The 24,908-nt window shown below is 37.8% G+C and overlaps 1 protein-coding gene and 1 pseudogene across 1 annotated transcript; both read left to right on the top strand.

The window, feature by feature from the left end:
- Window positions 1–1,892: 1,892 nt before the first annotated feature.
- Window positions 1,893–3,425, top strand: LOC115987810. Its single transcript, XM_031111421.1, has 2 exons — window positions 1,893–3,007; window positions 3,286–3,425. Exons 1-2 carry the CDS (start codon window positions 1,963–1,965, stop codon window positions 3,321–3,323), a joined length of 1,083 nt encoding a protein of 360 aa, XP_030967281.1. The 5' UTR covers window positions 1,893–1,962; the 3' UTR covers window positions 3,324–3,425.
- A 2,893-nt stretch (window positions 3,426–6,318) lies between these two features.
- Window positions 6,319–23,930, top strand: LOC115983154 (annotated as a pseudogene).
- Window positions 23,931–24,908: the final 978 nt, after the last annotated feature.

Below are 24,908 nucleotides of genomic sequence, written 5' to 3'. Positions count from 1 at the left end.
ATGTAAGTTCTTTAAGATTTTCAAATTTTAAAGCATTTGATTTGTTGAAATCTTATAATTACTAAAAACTTTCTCGTGCATCGCACGGATTAACGACTAGTTAATTATATAACCTAATACTTGATTTTTTTTTTTTTTTTTTTTTTTTTTTTTTTTTTTTTTTTTTTTTTTTTGTGAAACAAAACATACATACACACAAAGGAGAAGAAAATCAATTCTAACACAAATGCTTAATACTTGATCTTTATTTATTTAAATTTTAAGTTTTAAAATATGCTTAAGCTTTTTTTTTTTCCTATTTTATTTAAGCATAATTTATTAGCCAATATAGACAAGTTCTTTTTCTTAAAAAAAAGTTGAGTTCCAAAATGAATTTAAATATGGTTTTAAAATTAAAACGGACCACAAAATTGGAAAAAAGATTCCGTTTTCAGTTTTTACCAATTGAACCGGTTGGTTTGATCCAATTTTTAGAACATATTCTTAAAAAAAAAAAAAAAAAAAAAAAAAAAAAAAAAAAAAAAAAAAAATTGCCCATTAATCACTTTAACAAAAAAGAAAAAAAGCCCATAAATTACCTTCCGAGGAAAAGCCGATAAACCCCTATCTCTAACAAAACTTTTCCCTCACATTCCCCAACCGTACCTCACTCTTTTGAACTGGCTGTGAGGTTCTCCATTCCCTTTTGTTTGGTTGCTTGGAAATTGGGGAAGATTAGCCACGAAAATTCACAAACAAAATTCTTCTTCTAATCAACTGAATGAAACATAGAAACTCTAATTTCAATTCTAAAAGCCCATTGAAAGGCCCTGCTTGGTTTAAAGTTTAAATCTTTCTCTCTCCTTTTCTCGTATAATGTTTGAATTTGAAAGCCAATCTGAAGTGTCGAAATCTTTTAGTTTCATGTTTTTGTTAAGTTTAGACATTCTTGCTTTAGTATCTGTCTTCAGCTTTTCATTATTGTTAGAAGCCAAGTTATTGGTAGAGAATTCAATAGAGAAATTTCAATGCTGGGGATGAAATTTAAAGTCTAGCCCTTTAATTCTTGCTTTGGTCATCGTGTTTATAGGAGCATTTTTAATGGGTTTATGGTGGAATCAGAATTTGGTTTTGTTATAAGGTGGATGGTAAGAATTTTTGGCAAGATAATGTTGTTGTTATAGAAGTTTGTAGCTGTTAGTGTATAGCTTAGACTAGTTTAGCCCATTGGGCTTAGCCCAGTATACTGTACTTGTAGTTTACTCCTTTTACTTGTACTGCACACATATCTAGCCTATATAAGGCTCTCTATTGTATATTATTTTACACACATCAATATACAGACTATTCAGTCTTTCTCATACTTTATATTCTTAACATGGTATCAGAGCCAATCCTCTGACTTTCTGGTTCCTGTGGACATCTTCCGGCGTTCTTCCGCTGCCCTCGCCTTCATCCAGTAGCCACTGTCAGAAGCGAGTCACCGCCGTCACGCCCACAGTCCCAGCAACTCTCGGATCTTGTTGTTCTGCTCATCCAACTGTCAAAGCAAAGGCATTGAGTGACAGAACAGACAATCCCGAGCAAAACCCAACCAAGAACGGCCAGAAAACACTTCACACGCGCCTCCACGCGCCGTCACTCTCACTCACGCGCCCCACGCGCCGCCACGACGTCCTCCACGCGCCACACGCGCTTACACGCGCCCCACGCGCTTACACGCGCCCCACGCTTTCGTTTCGCGAACTGCCACGTCAGCCCTAGTGTGACGTCACCCTGCCACGTCAGCACACGTCAGCCGTTGACTGGACCGACCGGACCGTTGACTTTGACTTGACCGTTGACTTTGACCGTTGACCGTTGACCAAGTCAAAATTTTTCAACAAGACCTGTCTTGCTCAGTTTTTCGCGTAGATTCTGATTTTGGGCTCCGTTTCTGCATTTGAGGTATCTAAATCTCACTTTTTGGTCATTTTCTTCATTATGGCTCAACAAAGTGAACGAGATATCATACGTCCTATCACCATCATGTTGGATGGTCCTACTAGCTATCATGCATGGTCTCAGAATATGACCGTCTTTCTCAAGGGTCGTAAACTGTGGAGATATGTGACTGGTTCAATTCCTAAGCCAGTACCAAACCCTAAGTCCAAAGCCACAGCTGCTGAAGAGTCTTCCAAGACTGCTGTTACAACAGATGATTATGAAGAACGTCTAGAAGAATGGGAGAGTATTCAGAGTAAGATCTTATCTTGGTTTATCAATACCTCTATTCCCTCCATTCATAATCTTCTTCCTCGTCTTGAAACTGCTGAGGCTGCTTGGAAATTTTTGGCCGATCGTTATAACTGCACTAATGATTCAAGCTTGGAGTTTCACATTGAATCAAAGCTTTATCAAATGCGCCAAGAGACAGGTCAGTCTATTTCTGATTTTTATTCTCAGACTTCTACTATGTGGGAACAACTCTCTGCTGCAGATCCTCCACTGGTGTGTTCTAAGGACATTGAGCTCTTTGTCAAATATCGGGATCGCCGTAGATTTATGCACTTCATGATGGGTTTACGTGAGGATTTTGAGCCTACTAGAGCTTCTCTACTTAGCCGGTCTCCTACTCCTTCTCTTGATGCTGCAGTAAAGGAGCTCATTTCTGAGGAGAATCGTCGGCCCACTTATCACATGACATCATCTGATCATGTCTTGGCTACACCCTCACCACAGCCTCCCATTGTTGCATTCACTGCTCCTCCGCGAATAAACTCCGGGCGTCCCACCTCTCAGTCTTCCAAAGGTGCTCACTGCAAGTTTTGCCGTGCCAAAGGCCATGACATCTCTGTTTGTCGTAAGCTACAGAAATTTGTGCAAGAGCAGAATAAAGCTTCTCTTCCTCAGGCAGCTGCTGTATGTCCTTCAGATCCATCGGTTCCTACAGGTCCATCTTTGGCTTCCTCACTTACTACGGCTGATATTGAGGCAGTTGTTCAACAGGTTTTATCCCGCACTTCCACTGCCCTTTCTGTCACCTCAGGTAAACAACCTTGGTTTTTTGATACTGCATGTTGTAACCATATGACTCCTGATGAATCCCAATTTTCTGATAAGGCACCCTTAGAACATCCAATCACCATTTACACTGCTGATGGAACTCCTATGCCTGTTAGTCATAAAGGAACAATCTCTTCTCCTTGTTTATCCCTTAGTGACACTTTTCATATTCCAAAGTTATCCCTCAATTTGCTTTCTGTTGGTCAACTTTGCGAATTAGGCGTAGATCTTCTATTTACTAATCATGGTGTGGATGTGCAGGATCCCCGGACGGGTCAAGTGCTTGGGACAGGCCGTAAGGTTGGTCGCATGTTTGAGGTTCATGACTTGAAGATTCCTTCACAAGTTGTTTCTGCAGCTGCTACCACTGCCACCTCCTCACCTGATCTATGGCATGCTCGTCTTGGTCATCCATCCTTATCTCGTCTTCAATTGTTAGCTTCTCAAGGTCATTTAGGTTCAGTTCAGTTTTCAAAATTTGATTGTACTTCCTGTCATTTTGGCAAACAAACAAAATTGCCATTTAATAAAAGTGACTCCTTTTCTTCTGCCCCTTTTGATCTTATACATTCTGATATTTGGGGTCCTGCACCTGTTCCCACTGAAGGGGGATCTAAATATTTTGTCATATTTGTGGATGATTTTTCTCGGTATACTTGGATTTATCTGCTTCACCATAGGTCTGAACTTGTGTCTATTTACCAAACATTTCATAAAATGATTGAAACACAGTTCAATCGCACCGTTAAAGTCTTTCGATCAGATAATGCTCAAGAATATAATGATAAATCTTTCCTATCCTTTTTAGACAGACATGGTACTCTTCCTCAGCGGTCTTGTCCTTACACCTCTCAACAAAATGGTCGTGCAGAACGAAAACATCGTCACATTCTTGATGTTGTCCGCACCCTTCTCATTTCTGCCTCTCTTCCTGAGCGATTTTGGGGTGAGGCCGCACTCACTGCTGTGCACACTATTAATCGTATTCCTTCACCAACTACACACAACAAATCACCATTTGAGCTTCTCTATGGTCAAACTCCTGACTACTCCTCTCTTCGGGTTTTTGGTTGTGCTTGCTTTGTCTCTCTTCCTCCTCATGAACGAACAAAGCTCCAACCTCGTACTCGTCTCTGTTGTTTCCTTGGTTATGGTGTGTCTCAAAAAGGGTTTCGCTGCTATGATCCCATTTCTCATCGCCTTCGTGTCTCCCGTCATGTTGAGTTTTGGGAACATCGTCCTTTCACGAGTCTTCAGCAGTTTCCTACATCTTCTTCCTCAGAGTCTCCCATTTTTACTGATCTTTTCCTCCCTCTCTATCCTGAACTTGTGGAGGATTCTTCAGCATCGACTGCCTCTCCAGACGACTCATCTCCGGTTCTGTCTCCGGCATATGACCCGCCTGTCTTGGATCCTGTGGCACCACCCTCTCCTGAGTCTCCTATTGGTCCTGAACTTCGTCGTTCCACTCGGGTAAGCATTCCTCCCCCTTATCTCACTGATTATCATTGCTCTTTTGCTCTTGCCACTCTCTATGAACCTCACACCTATCGTGAGGCTCATACTGACCCTCTTTGGCAGCAAGCTATGAATGAAGAACTAGATGCCCTTCATAAGAATCACACGTGGGATATGGTTGATTTGCCTCCTGGTCAGTCTGTAGTAGGTTGTAGGTGGGTTTACAAGATCAAGACCAAGGCTGATGGATCTGTTGAACGATACAAGGCTCGCCTAGTTGCCAAGGGCTTTACTCAGGAGTATGGTATTGACTATGAGGAAACATTTGCTCCTGTTGCTCGTCTTACATCTGTTAGATGTCTCATTGCTGTGGCTGCTGTTCGCCGTTGGCCTCTTTATCAAATGGATGTGAAGAATGCTTTCCTCAATGGAGACCTCCATGAAGAAGTGTACATGCAACCACCCCCTGGCTATCCACACTCAGGCAATCAAGTTTGCCGCCTTCGCCGTGCTCTTTATGGCCTCAAGCAAGCTCCTCGAGCTTGGTTTGAAAAGTTTAGCTCAGTTGTTGCTCAGCAGGGTTTCACTTCGAGTCCTCATGACACTGCTCTCTTTGTTCGAAGATCCTCTGCTGGTATCACTCTTATTCTTCTTTATGTTGATGATATGATTATTACTGGAGATGATTCTGCAGGTATCCGCTCTCTTCAGAACTACCTTAGTCAGCATTTTGAGATGAAAGATCTGGGCACTCTCAGCTATTTTCTTGGGCTTGAGGTTACCTCATTCTCTGATGGATACTATCTTTCCCAGGCTAAATATGCTTCTGATCTTCTCTCCAAAGCCGGTGTCACTGATAACAAGACTGTTTCCACTCCTTTGGAATACAATGCAAAGCTCACACCCTTGGACGGTGAACCTATATCCGATGCTACTCGCTATCGTCAGTTGGTTGGCAGTTTGATCTATCTCATTGTTACTCGTCCAGATATTTCACATGCTGTGGGAATGGTTAGTAAGTTCATGGATGCACCTCGTTCTGTCCACTATGCTGCTGTTCTTCGGATTCTCCGATATGTCAAAGGCACACTTTATCATGGTCTGCATTACTCCTCTCGGTCTTCTCTCGAGCTTCATGCTTATTACGATGCTGACTGGGTAGGTGATCCGACTGATCGATGCTCTATCACAGGTTTTTGTTTCCTGTTAGGTACCTCTCTGGTCTCGTGGCGTAGCAAGAAGCAGGATGTGGTTTCCCGTTCTAGTACTGAGGCTGAGTATCGTGCCCTTGCCGACACCACTTGTGAGCTTGTTTGGCTTCGCTGGCTCTTGGCTGACATGGATGCTCCACAGCCCACTGCCACTCCTCTTTATTGTGACAATCGTAGTGCTATCTACATTGCTCATAATGATGTCTTCCATGAACGCACTAAGCATATTGAGATCGACTGCCACATCACTCGCCAGCATCTTAAGAAAGGAAATCTCCAGTTATTCTCCATCTCCTCTGCTGACCAACCTGCTGATATCTTTACCAAGACTCACCCGCCTGGTCGTCTTCGAGATCTTATATCCAAACTCCAGTTGGCTTCCTCCTTGCCACCTCGAGTTTGAGGGGGGATGTTAGTGTATAGCTTAGACTAGTTTAGCCCATTGGGCTTAGCCCAGTATACTGTACTTGTAGTTTACTCCTTTTACTTATACTGCACACATATCTAGCCTATATAAGGCTCTCTATTGTATATTATTTTACACACATCAATATATAGACTATTCAGTCTTTCTCACACTTTATATTCTTAACAGTAGCTTTATTTTTTGGGGGCTATTTAATTTTGTTCCAGTTTTAAGCATGATATTGTAGCATAGAGAAACTACATTTTTTTGACATTGATATTGCCAAAAAATGAAGCTAAGCTTCATACGTGGATGTTTTCCTTCTAATTTGTCTTTATTAAACCCTCTATAAGTACGAATCTTCTTCGACCCGTTTGCTTTTCTTCAATGTCATCCCCACCCACTTCTTTGAAGCCTCAAATTCCTCTCTTTCTAAGACCACCACTGCACTCAGCTTCTGTTTCTGACATCCGAAAATGGCATGATTGGGCCAAAAACCTTGCTTCTTCAGTTGGGACAACCTTTCTAGACTCCGACAATGGTCCAGACTCGGACCTATTGTGCAGGGAGATTAAGATTGTGCAGGGAGATTAAGTGGCTCATGGAAGACGCAATTGAGGATCACATTGTGTTTTCCCAAATGGGTATTGAAAACAATCAAACAAATGTAAGATTAAGGATGGGCATAAGAAGAGCTTTACAATCTGTGGAAGCAGAGGATTGAAGAGAGGAGGCCTTTTCAGTATCTAGTTGGGTGTGAGCATTGGAGGGACTTGGTGTTGAGTGTCCAAGATGGGGTTTTGATTCCGAGACCTGAGACCGAACTCATTGTTGAATTGGTGGCTGATGTCGTTTCAAATAATGAAGGATTAAAAGAGGGATTGTGGGCAGATTTAGGAACTGGAAGTTGGGCACTTGCTATTGAAATTGGGAGGATTTTCGGGAGTTGTGGGAGGGTCATTGCAACCGATTTAAGCCCTGTCGCACTGTCTGTGGCAGCTTTTAATGTGCAGAAGTATGGTCTGCAGGTTAGTGAATTTATCATTGTAATATAATGGTTCCAATTCTAATAATTTCACATGAAAACTCACTAACAAGGATAGTGTTCATCCCACAATCCATATATTGGACCATGTTACATGTTCAAATGAAATGCAGGAAGTTTTTAATTTGCTTCTAGTGAATCATTTATTCAACATAGAAAGTGAAAGATAGTCTCCAACTTTTTATTTTTATAGATAAGATAGTCTCCAATTTTAGATCATCTATTTATTCAACATACGAGTAGATCTTTTTATAATAGAATGGCTAAATTTTACTTTAGCCAGCAACTTACTGCAACTCTCCTTTTTCCAGGCTTGGGATCGGCTGTGATTAAAATACATGTGGCTGACTTTGACTAGTCTGTTGAGTTTATATAGCTGACCCCATAATTTTGGGCCTAAGGTCTGATTGTTGTTGTTATTCAACATACAGGTCCTCCATTTTTGCTTGTAACTGTACTGCTACTATAGCTAATGAAACTTACTGAAAGATTATGTTTAATAAAGTGGCCAAAGCCTTTACAGTAATCTTGATTCCCCTTCTAACCAAACCCTAACCACTTATATGCCTCCTATAATAAACCGTAGCCCCAATTATCATGGCTGTAGACTCTAGTAATTGTGTCCTGTGTTCTTGTGGTATTATAGGGTTCAATATCAGGAATGCAGGCGAAATCTTTGTTGGTTACTTAATAGGTTTTCTTTAAATTAAATTTACTAACGTGCACAACTCTCCTAATTATCTATAATCTTCAGTTGCATTAACAGGTCATCATCTAAGGATCCTAACACAAATGCACTTTAATGGCTAAACACAGTCATTGTCCTGGCAAGGAATTTCAAAAAAATCTTGTAGGTGCTCTGTAATAATTTTAATTACCAGACACCTTTTGGATAGTTTCTTTTAAGAGATCAATGTCAAATTATTCGGACTTTAAAAAAAAAAGGGGAATAATTTTCCTTTAGTAGTTATCAAATTCGCTTTTCTTTTTCTTCCTTTTCTCCATTTCTTAGAAGGCATTCAGATGTTATAAATGAAAGTTCAAAGAATACTAAATTATTTTTCATTGTGGGGGACGGGGTAAAGCTGTGATGCTTATTTTTAAATCAACACTATAAATAGTAAACTGGATATGCAATGAATGCTGAGATCAAAATGTCCTCTAATGTAGCTCAAAGTTCCAAATAACACCCTGCAGCTCTAAGTGCTCTAAAATTAAGAGGCACGAGAAGAAGAAAAGGCTGAAAAGAGCTTTGGTCACATTTTTCTTCTTCTTTGGGATTGGTGGCACATTGATGCAATAATTTGCTCTTGGTTTGACAGCAATTAGAATGATTGGGAGGCTTTTGGAAATTTAAGCAACATTAGGGGATTGATTGCTCAGTTTTAAACTTTAGTGGGACAATGCAACTCAGATGATATGGTAAATATTTGTAATTAACCTTTTATTTTACTATGAGAAATTGAAGCGTATTAATTTTTTAGGTTTCTTACTTTTCACTCTCATCTTTTTCCCCTCTTCCTTCCAGCAAAATAGAATATCTCTAATTTCTTTTCTTTTTTCTTCTGCCCTTTATTACAAACCACTCAGGATGTAATTGAATTAAGGTAAGGATCATGGTTCAAACCATTGAAGGATGTGGAGGGAAAACTTGCAGGTATTGTCAGTAATCAACCGTACATACCGAGTGACAATATCCCTAGGCCACAAGCTGAGGTTGGTAGACATGAACCAAGAGTTGCATTAGATGGTGGTAAAAATGGCATGGATGATCTTCTCCATCTTTGCAATGGGGCTGCTTTGATGTTAAGACCTGGTGGATTTTTCATTTTTGAGGTATGGATCTTTTAATACCTAGAAGCCAGAGTTCAAAATTTTAAATGATCATACTACCAATTTTATATTATTTTTCAACATTTTCTCAATGATAATGTTAAAGAAATATTTGAAATTGCAATATCTGCAAGGTTTTTTTATCGTCAACGTGTTAAAATAAAAAAACTTAAAATGGATTTTACTTTGAGATTAGATTTGTAAATTACAAAAGGTTGAGCCTTGGTGCGATGACAAGTGCCTTCCACCAAAAGCAACAGGTTGCGGGTTCGGGTCTAGGAATCAGCCCCTCCTAACAAATTTGGGGGTAAGGCTACCTTTCATGACCTCTTTTAGACCCCACAAAAGCGGGAGTTATGTGCATTGGGTACGACCTTTTTTTGGATTTGTAAATTATAAATGTTAAATTCTAGTGCATGGATTAGCCTCAGAAGGGATTTCAAGAATCCCCATGGAACCTGAGCACATCAATTCATATTATCAAAGTCCCAAGAATGGACTCCATCATTAACTGTTGCTGTAGAAATTGTACTTGTGAGAAAATGGGTGTTTTTACACACGGATTGTACATGCATTACTGTGGGTAAAGGAATGAGATGGGAGCCTGATGCAGCTATTGTTGAATGCATACCAACAAATAAGTTCAACAAAGAAATGAAGCACTTGGGTGATTTAGGAATGGTCAAATTTGATCCATAAGCATTGGAAGCTTTTCGAATGGGAAACCCCCTCCCAACCTTGGTTGTTGAGACTAAAACCCTATGATACATGTCAAGAATTGGCAGACCTGATTGTAGGCTGTCATGCTAGGTGGTCACCAAAGATGATAAGACAAAAAAGTACCTGGGTTAGGTACTAACTTGGTTCTCTGCAAATGATACTGTCAATGTATATATGACTTGTTGGTGAAAAGGCAAAGAACTTGACGGGAGACTAGGAAAGAAACAGAACTTGAGATGTTGATATGGGGATAATGAGAAGTTTAATGGGTCTGGAATCAGGATTGTTGGATGTGCTATTAGGATTCTTATATAGCTAATGTTGTTCTAAAAATACTATTAACAGTAGTGTTGTTTTAGTGACTTTAATATCTAGTTTGGATGAGTTCTGCTGTTCTGGAACCTGACACCTTTGCCTTGAACCCATCCCCAAACTTAATTAGGTTGTGTCTTTATAGATCATATTGGAGTCCTTAATTGGGTCAAAATGGTTCAGAAACCATGTTTATCTGGGTAATTGCTACCTGTTCACATACCTCAATCTACCTGCGTTTTGAGCTCATTAAACATAGTTTATTTTTTGCCCCTACTTTGGATTTCTTTCTTTGTTAAGTAATGTCAATTTAGTGAAAACAAAAGGCGAATACAGATAGTATACAATAAAAAATAAAAAATAAAAAAACACCAATGAAAAATGTACACAAAGAGGAGAGAAAGATACATGCAAGGATAGTCTTATCAAAACTAAATACCTCTGACTTGGGCTCTACTTGGTATGCCTCTACGAATCTTAGAACCAACAAAAGTGCTTTTTGTCAATTGTAGTTCCTTAATGACTTCCTCCATACTTATTCTTTCTATTGGGGACTCCAATGAACATAAGATTCCGATGTTAAGGATTGAGAGTAAGCACTTTTGCATATCAGCATCAATATGCCTAGAGTCCTCAATGTTTATAGTTTCTTCTACTTCAATCTCATTGTCATTGTCATCTTCTTCCTCCATTGTTGCATTTGCTGCTTCAATTTCTTCTGTCTCTCTTGTCAAAAGCATTAGATCAACAACTTGAAAGAGTTGTTTTGGTAATGCCATCTTCACAAAGTTATGGAGATTGAGACCATCTTTAAACATATCATCAATGGGCCTCCTTCCTGTGAACATTTCCAACACCAGGATTCCATAGCTATATACATCCCCCTTAGTTGATGCCTCACCACCAATGCCATACTCTACAACTCATGGAATGAAAGAAATTAACCAAATCTCTATCTATAATGAAAAACTGGATTTAAGGTCTACAGAATGCAAAGTCAAGAAAATTAAATGAATCTATAGTTAAAAATTACTAGTTTATAATCACTTGCATATGAACAAGTACAATAAAAAACAATCACAATCACACACACATATATTAGTAACGGATTGTACACATACATAGTATAATGTAAAACGCTAATAAATTTGAATTAAGTACTTATGTATTTTGAGATTTAGATGAATGGATTTGTTTGTAAGTGTAACGAGTACTAAATTAGACTATAATTAAATGGACACTCAACTTGAAATTGTAGTGCATTTAAAATCTAAAAAGACTTAGCATCAAATTATAATGCAACTAGAAGGACGTACACCTGGCATAATATTATAGGATAATTGAAAAGACGCTTCCTACAAAATTGGAGTTTTATCAGAATCTAATTTGGATTCTTGATAACTTTTTCTCTGCTTCTCCTTTAATATAATATGTATGATACGACATATGTTATTAATTTTGAAATGGAAGAACGGGGATCACAACTTTATCTAGAGAGGCCAAATTACATTTTTCCCCCTCTTGCTAATTCATTTTGATTAAGAAAATATGTGTACAAAAAAGATATGAATTCTAGCCAGTCAAAGGATTGCAAATTGAAAAGTCTATCAGGATATCAAATTTGGCATTTCACAAAGTATAAATCATATTTGAACATTATTTTTGCATTAAAATTTCTAATTCCATATTTTAAATTAAATTATGTGCTTGTTTGTGTCCACACGAATATGTGTTCTGCCTTCTAAAAGAAAAATAAATACTAAGCTAGAGTTACCCAGAAAAAAAAAAAAAAAAAAAAAAAAAAAAAAAAAAACCTCTAACCTAGAGTTTATGTCAATATGCTTATGTGTGTACTCACTCAAATATGTTGAAGATATGAAACAAGCACCATGGTCACGTGCAAACCTCAACAAATACAATTTAGGCTTAAAGTATTTATCTAAACTCCAAGACATTTCCGTAGGCATTGTATCTCCATTGTACGCAGTCATTGACAGAGTCGCCGGTAGTCTTGCAATAGTATCTCCGCACTTCTCAGTACCATGCAAGGCTGAGCTTGTTTTTTTTATCAAAGAGACACTTGTTTCTAGCATTCCATATGGACCAGGAAACCATAGCCCATACCTCTAGTTCCTTTGTCGAGAGCACAGCCATTAATTCTTACACCAGAATGTAGATGTCTTCCGCCTCTGAGCTATGCTTCTGTAGTTTGCCTGCCACCAGCGCCCACACATTCCTAGCCATAGGACAACTCTAGAGTGCATGGGCCACTGTCTCATTTTGTTTCTGACATATTTCACAAACTGGGTCCAATGGCACCTTTCTACGACAGAGATTTGTGCGGGTAGGGAGTATATCAGAGCATGCCCGCCAAACAAAGTTCCGTACCTTAAGGGGTATGTGCAGCTGCCATATACGATTCCACATCCTCCTAACATCCTGAGTTGATGAATGCTCCCCTTGTTCCTGTTGTTGTTGGCGGATTGTGACTTGGTACGCCGTTTTAACCGAGAAAATGCCTTTCTTATTTTCCTTCCAGAGTAGTTCATCCTTGGTGTGCGTGTCCCTAAGATCGATCCGTTGAATGTCCTCCACAGTAGATTGCATGAAATTCGTATGAAGGACATGTGTGTGCCACTGCTTCGTGCATAAGTCAAAGAGGTCACTCACCCTCAAACTCATATTTGCATTGGGTTGGAATTTAGGGGGGTGAGGTAGCCATCTGTGGTCCTCCAGTTTGATACTCTTCCCATCCCCCACCTTCCAAACCATGGTTGCTTTAATCAAATCCCTGGCTTCTAGCAAACTGCGCCATACATATGATGGGTTGGAGCCCAAACCAACTTCCACGAAGGAGCACGTAGGAAAATAGCGGGCCTTGTATACTTTGAAAAATAAGGAATGGCCTCCTTGGATCAAACGCCATGCTTGTTTGGCTAGCATAGCAAGATTGAAGGCATGAATATCTCTAAACCTCATCCAACCTCTATCTTTCGGGTTGCACAATTTACTCCATTTTATCCAATGAACTTTTTTCTCATCTCGAGTTTGGCCCCACCAATATTTTTCTAATATCGAGTTAATGTCATCACAAATCCTTTTAAGGATTTACCATAGAGTAAGTTGGGATAGCTTGTGCCACTGTCTTGATGAGGACCTCCCTATCGGCCTTGGAGATATTTATTTCCTTCCATCCCATCACTTTTTTTGTTACTCGCTCCTGCACCTCCCTGAAAGTGCTCACCTTGGACTTGCCTCTCACTATTGGTAAACCAAGATACTTCTCACAGCTTGTCATGATTTGAGCACCAAGCATGTTTCCAATAGCTAGCTTCACCGGTTGTTTTGTGTTCGGGCTGAAGAAGAGTGTTGTTTTTTGTCTATTGATAGCTTGACCTGATGCTCTCTCATACATTGCTAGTATGTTTAGCAGATTTCGGCATTCTTCAATTGTTGCCTCACAAAATAGGAGACTATCATCAGCAAACAGTAAATGTGAAATCCTTACTCCTCCATGGCATGACACCACTCCTTTCAAAATCTGGCTATCTACCGCTCGCCGTATGAAGGAGGAGAGCCCTTCTACACATAACAGGAATAGGTAAGGAGACAAAGGGTCCCCTTGCTTGATTCCATGGGTTGGTGTGAAAAAGCCTCTTGGTTCGCCATTAATGAGGGTTGAGTATGATGCGGTGCGCACTGTTTCCATGGCTAGGTTGACCCACTGATCAGGGAGGCCAATCTTTTGCATTATCCGTTGGAGGAACTCCCACTCCACCTTGTCATATGCCTTGCTGATGTCAAATTTCACTGCCATGTGGCCCTTTCTTCCTTTGGTCCTGTTTCTCATACAGTGGAGCATTTCAAAAGCAATTGTAGTATTATCTGTAATGATTCTACTAGGCACGAAAGCACTCTATGAGTCATAAATTACATTAGGTAATATTGGTTTTAGCCAGTTGGCCAGCACCTTAGATATAATTTGTGATACAATATTACCCAAGCTAATGGGTTGGAACTCTATAATGTATTCTGGCTCTTTTTTTTTTGGGATGAGTACAATATGTGTATAGTTCATTTTTTTTTAGATATCTCCCTAAGTGTAAAACAGATAATACTGTAGTAGTTACATCATGTCCTACAATATGCCAAAATTTTTGAAAAAAGAAGGGTGACATACCATCAAGTCTCGGTGCTTTGGATGGGTGCATCTGGAAGAGTGCAGTTTTTACCTCATCCGCTGTGTAAGGGCAAATCAAGTCTTGGTCCATGTCCTCTGTCACTACCCGGTCCACTGAATCAATCACCTCTCCCATATCTAGTGAATTGGAAGAAGTGAAGAGTTGTTTGTAATACTCCTCTGCTATGGTGGCTATCTTATCCTCATCTGTGTGCCACTCTCCTTCCCTGTCATACAGGCCATCAATATTGTTCTTCTTTCGTCTTTGGCTCACTCTTTGATGGAAAAATTTTGTATTTTTATCCCCTGCCGATAGCCATATAGACCTCGATCTTTGCCTCCAAAATACTTCTTCATGGTGTAGGAGTTCATTTATCTCCCTCTTCACTTCATATATTCTCTCTACATTCCCCCCATACCCAGCTTCCATCAAAGCATGCAATTCTCGTTATTTTGCCTCCAACCAGTTTCTAGTGTTCCCAAAGGTCCTTTTGCTCCATGCAATTAGGTCCATTCTACACCTTTTAATTTTTTCAAATAGGCAGAACATGGGGCTGCCTACTGGCCTTTGGTGCTAAATCACAATGAATAATTTGCTGCTCACAATAATTGTGAAGATAATTTAATGCAAAAGCCACATCAATTGTAATAATTAGTCTTTGAAGAATGCCCAAACTTTTTGATTGATTTTGCCTATCTATCATTAGATGTAACCACATATCTAAGCTCCCATTTGTCATGAATTCAAATACTAAAGCTTTGAATTCATCACCATTATAATTTATACTAGAGCAACATGTTAAGATCTTTATAAGATTTCGGTGCCGAACATTTCTTAAAACATTGCATTCCACCATAAAATTGTTATGACTTCCTTTTGTTTGAAGGTTAAAGACCTTTACAGCAACCAATCTTTCTTCTTGATAAAGAACTCCTTTATAAACTGATCCAAAACTACCAGATCCGATCAAATTGTTGAGAGAAAATCCGTTAGTTGCTTGATGAAGCATTTTGTATGAAATTGTTGGAAGGAGATCCATTTTTGAGATTGTAGAAGCAGGTTTCTTTTTTGATTTTTTCATCCAATAAAGAACAAGAAAGGATGAAACTAGAAGGATACATGTAACCACACATACAATTATGATTGTTAATCTAGAAGCAAGAGACTTACTTGATCTCATAGCTTTGAGACATGTTGGCAATCGCAACTTTGGAATACCTCCACAAAGCTTATTGTTTACAATCACTGATATTGCATTTACATTTCTAAAAACTCCTTCTGTTGGTAGCTCACCTTGAATATCATTAAACGAAAGGTTCAAATATTTTAGGAATGAAAGCTTCCCTAGACCTTTTGGAATCAACCCTAACAAGTTGTTTTATGAAACATCTAAATATTCAAGGCCTTTCAAAAAAGCCATGGATGATGGTATGGTCCCTTTAAAAGAATTCCCTCATAGGCGTAGGTCATTTAAGTTCAAGCAACTTCCAATTGTTGTAGGAATTTCACTAGATAAATTGTTTTTAGAGACATACAGTGAGTTTATATTTTTCAAATTGCCTACTTCAATAGGTAAGTTGCCACTAAATGAGTTGTGTCTAAATTGAGTAATAGTGTCAAGGAAACCAGATCAAAAACTTGTCGGGGTATGACTCCACTAAAGTTATTTCGTGAAACATCGAGTAGCAACAAGTTTTGGCAATTACCAATCTTTGAGGTAAGCTTCCTTCAAGATTGTTTTGAGATAAGTGCAATTCAACTAATTGAGTGAGGTTCCCGAAAGAGATTGGGATTTGCCCTGACAATTTGTTTCTTGAGAATTCAAACACTTGCATCTTTTGTAACTTCCCAAAAGAAGTAGGTATCATGCCGGTAAAAAGATTATTGTTAGAAATACTGAATAATTGTATTGTATTTCATAATAAAAGAATATATAAGAGTGCCTTTATATAGGAGGCATATGTGTGCAGTACAAGTAAGCCTACGTGTGCGGTACAAGTAAAGTGTAGTACAAGTGTGCTATACAAGTAAACTAGCTGGGCCTAAAGCCCTTAACATAATATACGTTAACAGCCCCCCTCAAAGTCAAGGTGGGTGTGAGACCAGTTTGAGGTTGTCAACCAAATCACGAGTGCGTCCCTTAGGAAGTGACTTGGTGAAGATATCTGCAAGTTGATCTTTGGAGGAAACGGAGAAAAGCTTGAGAGCACCATGGACAAGATGATAACGGATAAAATGACAATCAATCTCGATGTGTTTAGTCCGTTCATGGAAGACATCATTGTGAGCAATGTGAATGACACTTTGGTTGTCACAGTAAAAGGGAGTAGCAGAGGATGTGAATACACCCAAATCCTTAAGAAGCTATCGTAGCCAAAGGAGCTCAGATGTGGTATCAGTAAGGGCACGATATTCAGCTACAGTACTGGAGCGGGCCACAAAGGTTTGTATATTACTTCGCCAAGAAATCAAAGAAGAACCAAGGAGAAAGCAATAACCTGTAGTGGACCTGCGATCAGTGGGATCTCCTGCCCAATCAGCATCAGAGAATGCACGGAGTACAAGAAGATACTAAGCTGAGTAGAAAAAGCCATGGAAGAGAGTGCCCTTCAGGTATCGAAGAATGCGTAGAACATCAGCATAGTGAGTTGATCGTGGAGCTGACAGATACTGGCTCACCTGATGAACAGCATAGGAGATGTTTGGACGAGTAGCTGTGAGATAAACTAGGGATACATGAAAGTATAAAGTATAGAACACAATAACACACGAGGAATACGTGGTTCAGCCTAATGGCCTACATCCACGGAGAAAATCCTAAAGGGCTACATCAATAATATATTAGAGTGTAGTACAAATCGTGTATTACAATGAATCATAACACATGTATATATAGTAGACTAAACCTTAAACTAATAGACTTCTAGTACAAGTACGAGACTTGGCTTGCACACAAAGTAGAATTAGGCTTGAGCCTATGCTAATGGGCTAATATATCTTTAACACCCCCTCTCAAACTCAAGATGGAAGTTTGATGAAATCTTGAGATTTGATAACGTTGAAAAGATCCCTTGAATAATGGCTCTGTGACGGTAGTTTGAGGAAGGCAATGGTCTTGCAGTGTTGATGAGACTTCTAACGGTGACATGACTATACCAAAGAGTTTTGACGGCAGCAGTAGGAAGTCAAAGAAGATGTACGTAGCGAAAAAACACCAAGGAAGACAAAGATTGCTCTTAAATATACCGCAACGACAGAAAACCATGGCCTCAAGAAGGTGGCTCTGATACCATGTTAGAAATACTGAATAATTGTATTGTATTTCATAATAAAATAATATACAAGAGTGCCTTTATATAGGAGGCATATGTGTGCAGTACAAGTAAGCCTATGTGTGCGGTACAAGTAAAGTGTAGTACAAGTGTGCTATACAAGTAAACTAGCTAGGCCTAAAACCCTTAACATAATATACGTTAACAATTATCATTCATGCCCAAGTCAATTAAGTTGATTAGATTCTCCAACGCTGCAGGAATAAATCCCAATATTGGATTGCCTCCAAGATATAGTTGACTGAGTTGAATTGTCAAGCTGCCTATAGAATTAGGAAAGACACCTTCAAACTGGTTTCCATCAAAATCCAAAATTTTTAATTTGCTACAATTTCTTAGAGATGTTATGAATTCCATTTCCCTTCCTAGGTTATTCCAACCTAGATTTAGCCATTCAAGATCTAGTAGATTTCCAAGATTAGTGGGAACTGATCCCACAAAGTAGTTAGCACCTAGATCAAGTTTTTCAAGTTGAGATGCATTACATAAAGAACTAGGGAAGGAAGGTGTATGAAACTTTACCCAAGGGGCCAAATTACAATTGTTTTTGCGTGCTCAATTTGATTAAGGAAATATATGCGTAAAAATAAGATATGAAGCTTAGTCAAAGGATAAATGTCCATCACCAAATTAACTTTGGCATTTCTCAAAGTATAAATCTTATTTTTGCTATTAGTTATTTTATTTTAAATTTAATGTAAAATTAATTCCATGCTTGTATGTATTCACGTGAATATTTGTTTTGAGAGATAGAAATAGTAAGCAAGAGAGTGTGTTAGTATGTTTATATTGATTGCATGAATATTAAAAAACTTATATGCTACAAAATTCAAGGAGTTAAATCTTAACTTTTGATAAAGTGACAAATTGAAAAGCAAAATGCTTGCATCGTTAAGGATTTGAAACTAAATAGGAGAGGTAACACCTATAGCAACATAGCCAATAGATCCTTTTAACCCGATTGTGCGAGTATGCTTCTGGGAAGAATCACTGGTGGTTGTAAGGAGTCTTGCTAAACCGAAGTCGCTTACATGAGCAACCATGATCTCACTATCAAGAAGAATACTGTTTGGCTTTAAATCACAATGAATGATTTGTTGCTGACAATGATTGTGCAGATAATTTAACGTAGAAGGCACATCAATTGCAATAATTATTCTTTGAAGAAAGCTCAAATATTTTGATTGACTTTCGCAATATGTCATTGGATGTAGGCACATATCTAAGCTCCCATTTGTCATGAATTCAAATACTAGAGCTTTGAATTCATCGCCATTGTAATTGATACTAGAGCAACATGTTATGATCTTCACAAGATTTTGGTGCCAAACATTTCTTAAGACATTGCATTCCGCCACAAAACTCTTGGTAGCTCCTTTAGTTTGAAGGTTTAGGACCTTTACTGCAACTAACATTTTTTTCTTGATTAAGAAATCCTTTGTAAACTGATCCAAAACTACCAGATCCAATCAAATTGTTGAGAGAAAATCCATTAATTGCTCGTTGAAGCATTTTGTATGAAATTGTTGGAAGGAGATCCATCTTTGAGACTATAGAAGATGGCTTCTTTTTATATTTTTTCCTCCAACAAAGAACAAGAAAGGATGAGACTAGAAGGAGACATGCAACCGCACAAAAAGTTGTGATTATTGATCTAGAAGCAAGGGACTTTCTTGATTTTGTAACTTTGGGGCATGCAGGTAGTTTCAACTATGGAATACCCCCACAAAGCTTATTGTTTCCAATAATTGATATTGCATCTACATTTTTGAAAACTCCAACTGTTGGTAGTGCGCCCTCAATATCATTGAACAAAATGTTCAAATATTTTAAAAATAAAAGTTTCTCTAGACCCTTTAGAATAAATCTTGATAAGTTGTTTCGTGAAACATCCAAACGTTCAAGGCCTTTCAAAGAAGCCATGGATGAAGTTATGATTCCTTCAAAGGAATTCCCTTGTAGGTATAGGTTTTCTAAATTTAAGAAATTTTCAATTGTTGCGGGAATTTCACCGAACAAGTTGTTTTCAGAGACATCTAAAGAGTTAATATTTTTCAAACTGCCTAGTTCAACAGGTAATTTGCCACTAAATGAGTTGTACGATAAATTGAGTAATAGCGACAAAGAGAAAAGAGAAAAACCTTGCTGAGGTATAACTCCACTGAGATAATTTTGTGAAACAATCAATTGTTGCAAACTTCGGCAATTACCAATAGTTAGAGGTATGCTTCCTTCTAAATTGTTTTGAGAAAAGACCAATACAACCAATTGAGTGAGGTTGCCAGTGGAGCTTGGGATTTGCCTTGACAATTTGTTCTTCAATAAAAACAATCCTTGCAATTTCTGAAACTGCCCAAAATAAGTAGGTATCACACCTGTGAAAAGATTCTCATCCATTTCCAAGATAATTAGGTTGATAAGATTTTGCAATGCTTCAAGAATTAATCCAGATATTTGGTTGCCTCCTAAATAGAATACATTAAGTTGTGTTGACAAGTTGCCAATAGAATTGGGTAAAACACCTTCGAATTGGTTTGCATCAATTCCTAGCTCTTCCATTTTTGTACAGTTTCTTAAAGTTGTTAAGAAGTCCAAATCCCTTCCTAAGTTATTACTAGTTAGACGTAGGAGTTCAAGATCTAGTAGATATCCCAAATTAGTTGGAACTGATCCCACAAAGCTATTATTGCCTAGATCAAGTTTTTGAAGCTGAGATGCATTGCATAAAGAACTAGGGATTGAACCAAAGAATTTATTATTACCAAGTTCGAATAATTTGAGATTAGGGAGAGTGAGGCCTATGTTTGCTGGAAGAGTTCCAGTAAGTTGGTTTTGGGTAAATGAGAAGACACTAATAGATGATATATTGTAGAGAGAGGAAGGGATCATACCGTTCAATTTATTGTCTCCAACCCCAAAAAATGACAAAGTTTTCAAATGGCCTACTGAAAAATATATGGAATATTTCCCTCTAAATTATTATAGGCTACGTGCTAAAAAATATATGAGCAACGAAAGATTTCCCAAGGAAGGTGGGATTCCTCTAGTCAATGTGTTTGCTTGAACTAGAAGAGAAAATAGCTTAGTCATAGAGCCAAGCTCCGTGGGGATTTTCCCAATAAGTTTGTTCCATACTAAGACCATTACCCTGAGTCTGGTGCAATTGACCAAGCTGACTGGAATTTCCCAATAAGTTTGTTTCGTAGGTTGATGGCCCTAAGATATGTGAGGTTTCCAATGTAAGGTGTAATGATTCCACGCAATTTATGGCCTTTTAGTTTCAAGGCTGTGACTCCTTGATGGTGGCGGCCACATGTAATCCCATACTCTCAAAACTGAATAGAATTATTCCATGAGTTCAAGACTCCATTTGGGTCATTAGCAATGGATTCTTTGAGTTTGGCAAAAGAAGTAGCAGGATGCAAGCATAGTAAGGTTATGGTAAAGGGTAGAATCATATGAAGGTATGTAGAGCATAATGTAGGAAAACTGGGGTTGTGAAGCTTCATTGGTCTAGACAAGCAAGAACTTGTTGAAATTTTAGTGCGAGGCGGAGCTAGATACACAATTCTGTATTATATAGTGGTTAAATTGTACGCTTTAATTTAAAATGATGGCATATACAAACATTTTCCTGCCATGGTTAACGGTCAAGGAAGTGAAAGTTTGGCTGCTGCATTAATGCTATTTGACAAATGCATCAAAAAATGTAAAAATACGTGGCATCATCAATTGGTAAATTTTTCTAGGATTTAGTATTAATAAATTGATAATGTGCTCTTAAGAAAGTGAAAGAAGAATAATTATTCATAATGGAAATTAAGAAAACAAGCCTCAGTTGGGAGAAAGTATTTGTTGTTTCTGAAACTCCAACTCAGCATTCATGTGGTGTTTCTAAGTCCAATAATAAATTGACACATGTATTAAAATGGCAGGTGAGCATACTTAGGTCACTTAAAAGAAAAAGGCAAAAATGCCCCTAAAAACTTCAAAATCCCGCCACTAAACTCTTGATTTTTCCCTTTTGCAAAATCCAAAATTTCATCTCTCTGTTTCTCTATCACACCATCACAGCACACAAGCACCTCCATCTTCTCTCTCAACTCCAAACCTCAACAGCCACTGCCTAACATCACCACTGGAAATAAAGACACTACCGATCATCTCCAGTTCTGACGAGACCAACTTTTTTCTTGTCAGAAAACACCCAAAATCGTCTCTCCTTCTCGTTGTTTCCAACCACTGATGCCAGAAATTTTCTCGCTGCTTCTAACACCTGAATTTGCAAGAAAGTTTTCTTCTCTTTCTCTTTTGTTTTATTTTCTAAATCTTTCTGTTTACATGTGTTTTGTTTGTTTTTTTTTTTCCTTAAATTGACACATACATTCATATGTAAAAAGGAAACTTTTACTATTTGATAAAATGCTTAAGTGAAGAAGGATGCACTAACAATACAGTAAAAGGGTTTTTTTTTTTTTTTTTTTCCCAAATAAATGTTCTTTTGGATCAGATTAAAAGTGGTTAGTATGATGTAGTTTTATTGGTAGAATAAAGCTTCTTTCTCTGTTTATCAGTTGATTTAACATATTTGGTGGTTGTGCTTGATTTTCAGATATTATGTATTGGTTAGGCAAATTTGTTCTTTTTCAACTATGCATTTTGAATATGGTTTCTTTTAGAAGTGTTTAAGTTTGGAATATATGTTGGCTTACTTGGAATTTTCATAATTTGTTTCATTCCTTGTAATAATTTATTTCATGGTGCAAAGACAGATGTGATCGATGCTTTTGCTCTGTTGTTTTTGCTAAAAGGAATTGATTTTGAGAAATACTCTCTTCCTAAGAGTCTCCTCTAAGGTATTCAATCTATCATTTTCTTTTATTTTCCTAGTTTAAGGGTATGTTTGGATATAATTTATTTTGCTGAAACTGAAAACTGAAAATACTATAGCAAAATAATTTTTAAATGTGTGAATAGTGCCGTGGGACCCATTTTTAATGAAAAAGTTGCTGAAAAGTAAAGTTTGTGGGTCCCGTGCATTGTTCATGAGACCCACAAAACTGATAAAAGAGGGTTGAAAAGTCAATAAACGACGGCTACTGTTCATGAGCAGTAGCCGTTGTCTCCCAAAAATCGTGCGTAGCCGTAGGGAAAAAAAAAAAAAAGCGTCAAAACGTAAATGCAAGACGCGGACGTGAGATAAGTCCAATCCAAACCGCACCTAAGTCTTTGGTTGTGTTATTATGGAAAATTATGATATTTTGATAATTGGTGTGTAGCCCACTTGAGTGTGTGTTTATGGTTGAGGACCAGTGGGTGGCTGGCAGCAATTCTTTTTTTATGACTTTGTGGCTAACCTAATAAGCCATCATCAGCAGTCACTGCATCACCTATAACCGCCACCAGGGGTCACCATTAAAACACCTAAACCCACTGATTGAAGACAAATCAACCACTGTGTGACCTGTTCCACAAAAAGAAGGAAACCCAACTACACGAAGATAGTGACTATAAAAGTAATTTGCAGTTTAGGTTTCATATTTTGGGACTTTTGTTTTTTAGATTTTGTGTTTTTTAGTTTCAGATTTGCATTTCTAATTAATTGTTGTAGTGATGGTAATCTTTTCAGAAATTACTTTTAACTCTCTAATTGCAATGAAGGTGGAAAAAGAGACATTGATGAGCCTAAAAATCCAAACAAGATATAGAAGAACTATGATCATATAAAAGGTGTGGGAAATGCAAAAAGGTTGGGCACAATGTTAGGACATGTCCTGATGATGAGAGAAACAAAGGAATGAAAGAAAAAAGAAAAAGAAGCAGCAGGTTGTTTAAGCAAACAAGAAAATTCGTGGAAGATTTGAATTTGATAATTTTTTGTTTGAGGGACTAACATTTAAAAGTTTACATATGTAGATTTATTGAGGATATGAAGTATTGCTGGTTTGTTTGTAGTAAGGAAAGAAAGTTCCAAACTTCACACAAGGAAGATGACTGGGAGTTCTGAGTAGGGGAGGGCTTTTTTCGTTGGTGGCGAGCATGGCAATTTGGTCCATCCCAAAGGGAAGAGAAGGCCGCTAGAACATGGACTTAGTCAGCCTCTTTACAAGAAGACTTTTAGAAGCATGGCAGCCCCACCAATCACATAATGATCAAAGAAGCATGACATGGACAAACTTTATAGTCTTCAAACAAAACCAAGTGTATAATTTTTGTTTACCTTTTGCACAACCATTAATGAACAAGGATGTTAAACCTTAGATAATTTGGTAAATATATTGATGGTTACACCAAAACATTAGAGGTGATATTATGGAATGAAATTATGCAAGTTGTTTTTTTGTTTATGGAATTGTTATTATATTTGTGGAAGCTCACTTCCTAGAATAAGCATCTTTGCTATAGTTACATTGTAATTTGGCACAAAACTACCTGAAATTTTTTTCCAGTTATGAGTTTATTAGTTTATAGTAGACCTTGATAGCAATGTGTTGCATTAATGATATAATGGTTGTGTAGAAATCATGAATGATGACTAAGTACAGTGTCAAATATGTGGCTCAAGTTAATGGCTTTTCAATCACACAGATAAGCTTTAATCTTTGTAGGAGATCCTAATTGGAGCCAACTTTGCTTTTGCTACATCTAGTTATGATGAAAATGCTGTCATTGTCTCAGCAATTGGAATACTTGTATAAATCAATATTATAATTCCTCCAAAAAGTACAATGTGAGATTTTACAAACAAAGTGCCATGTTTATTTATTTATGTTAATCTTTCAAAACAGACAATCCATTAGATGGACGACAAAGTACATTACAAATCATAACAATAACATTAAAATGGCGATACATTTGATCCAAATTAGCTAAACTTTTGGCAAAATCTTTTTGTGCTCCACTCTAGCCCTATTGCACCAAATCATAGGAGTCACAATAATTACAAATGCGATCCACTATAACAACAATGCAATCCTCAACCTTTTCTCCTCATGCTGTACAACTAACTTATCTTGATCAACTTTATCATTATCAATCGTCTGCATGCATTCTTGTAGTTAGCATATTATTCTATTTAGACCAACAAAGAATGCCCTCCCTAATTCAGTCCCAACTCTCTTCCTGGTGAAGCTTGGAACTTTCTTTCCCTACAACCAACAAACTAACAGGTAACACATTATAATCAATAGAACTTAAAAAATTGAACTCAAATAACTATTTAATTATATAATTGATCATCAAGACCATCGCTCTAGTTTAAAAAGGATAAACAGATATTTCCGTGGTACCAAGAACTTACCAAAACTCAAAACCCAAGTAATGCCTAGGCAATACAAATTCTCATTCCTATAGCACATATTATTTATCTTATGGGACTCAAATAAT

Source organism: Quercus lobata, chromosome 4, assembly GCF_001633185.2.
Source record: "Quercus lobata isolate SW786 chromosome 4, ValleyOak3.0 Primary Assembly, whole genome shotgun sequence".
In the NCBI taxonomy this organism is placed as follows: Eukaryota; Viridiplantae; Streptophyta; class Magnoliopsida; order Fagales; family Fagaceae; genus Quercus; species Quercus lobata.
This window is presented reverse-complemented; position numbering and strand designations above follow the sequence as displayed.

What these genes read in the sequence shown, in the direction of transcription:
- LOC115987810 (XM_031111421.1), top strand. Translation starts at nt 1,963, where the DNA reads ATGGCTCAACAAAGTGAACGAGATATCATACGTCCTATCACCATCATG. An exon ending in TGCCCTTTCTGTCACCTCAG is followed by an intron (nt 3,008 to 3,285) that starts GTAAACAACCTT and finishes GTGGATGTGCAG; the next exon opens with GATCCCCGGACGGGTCAAGT.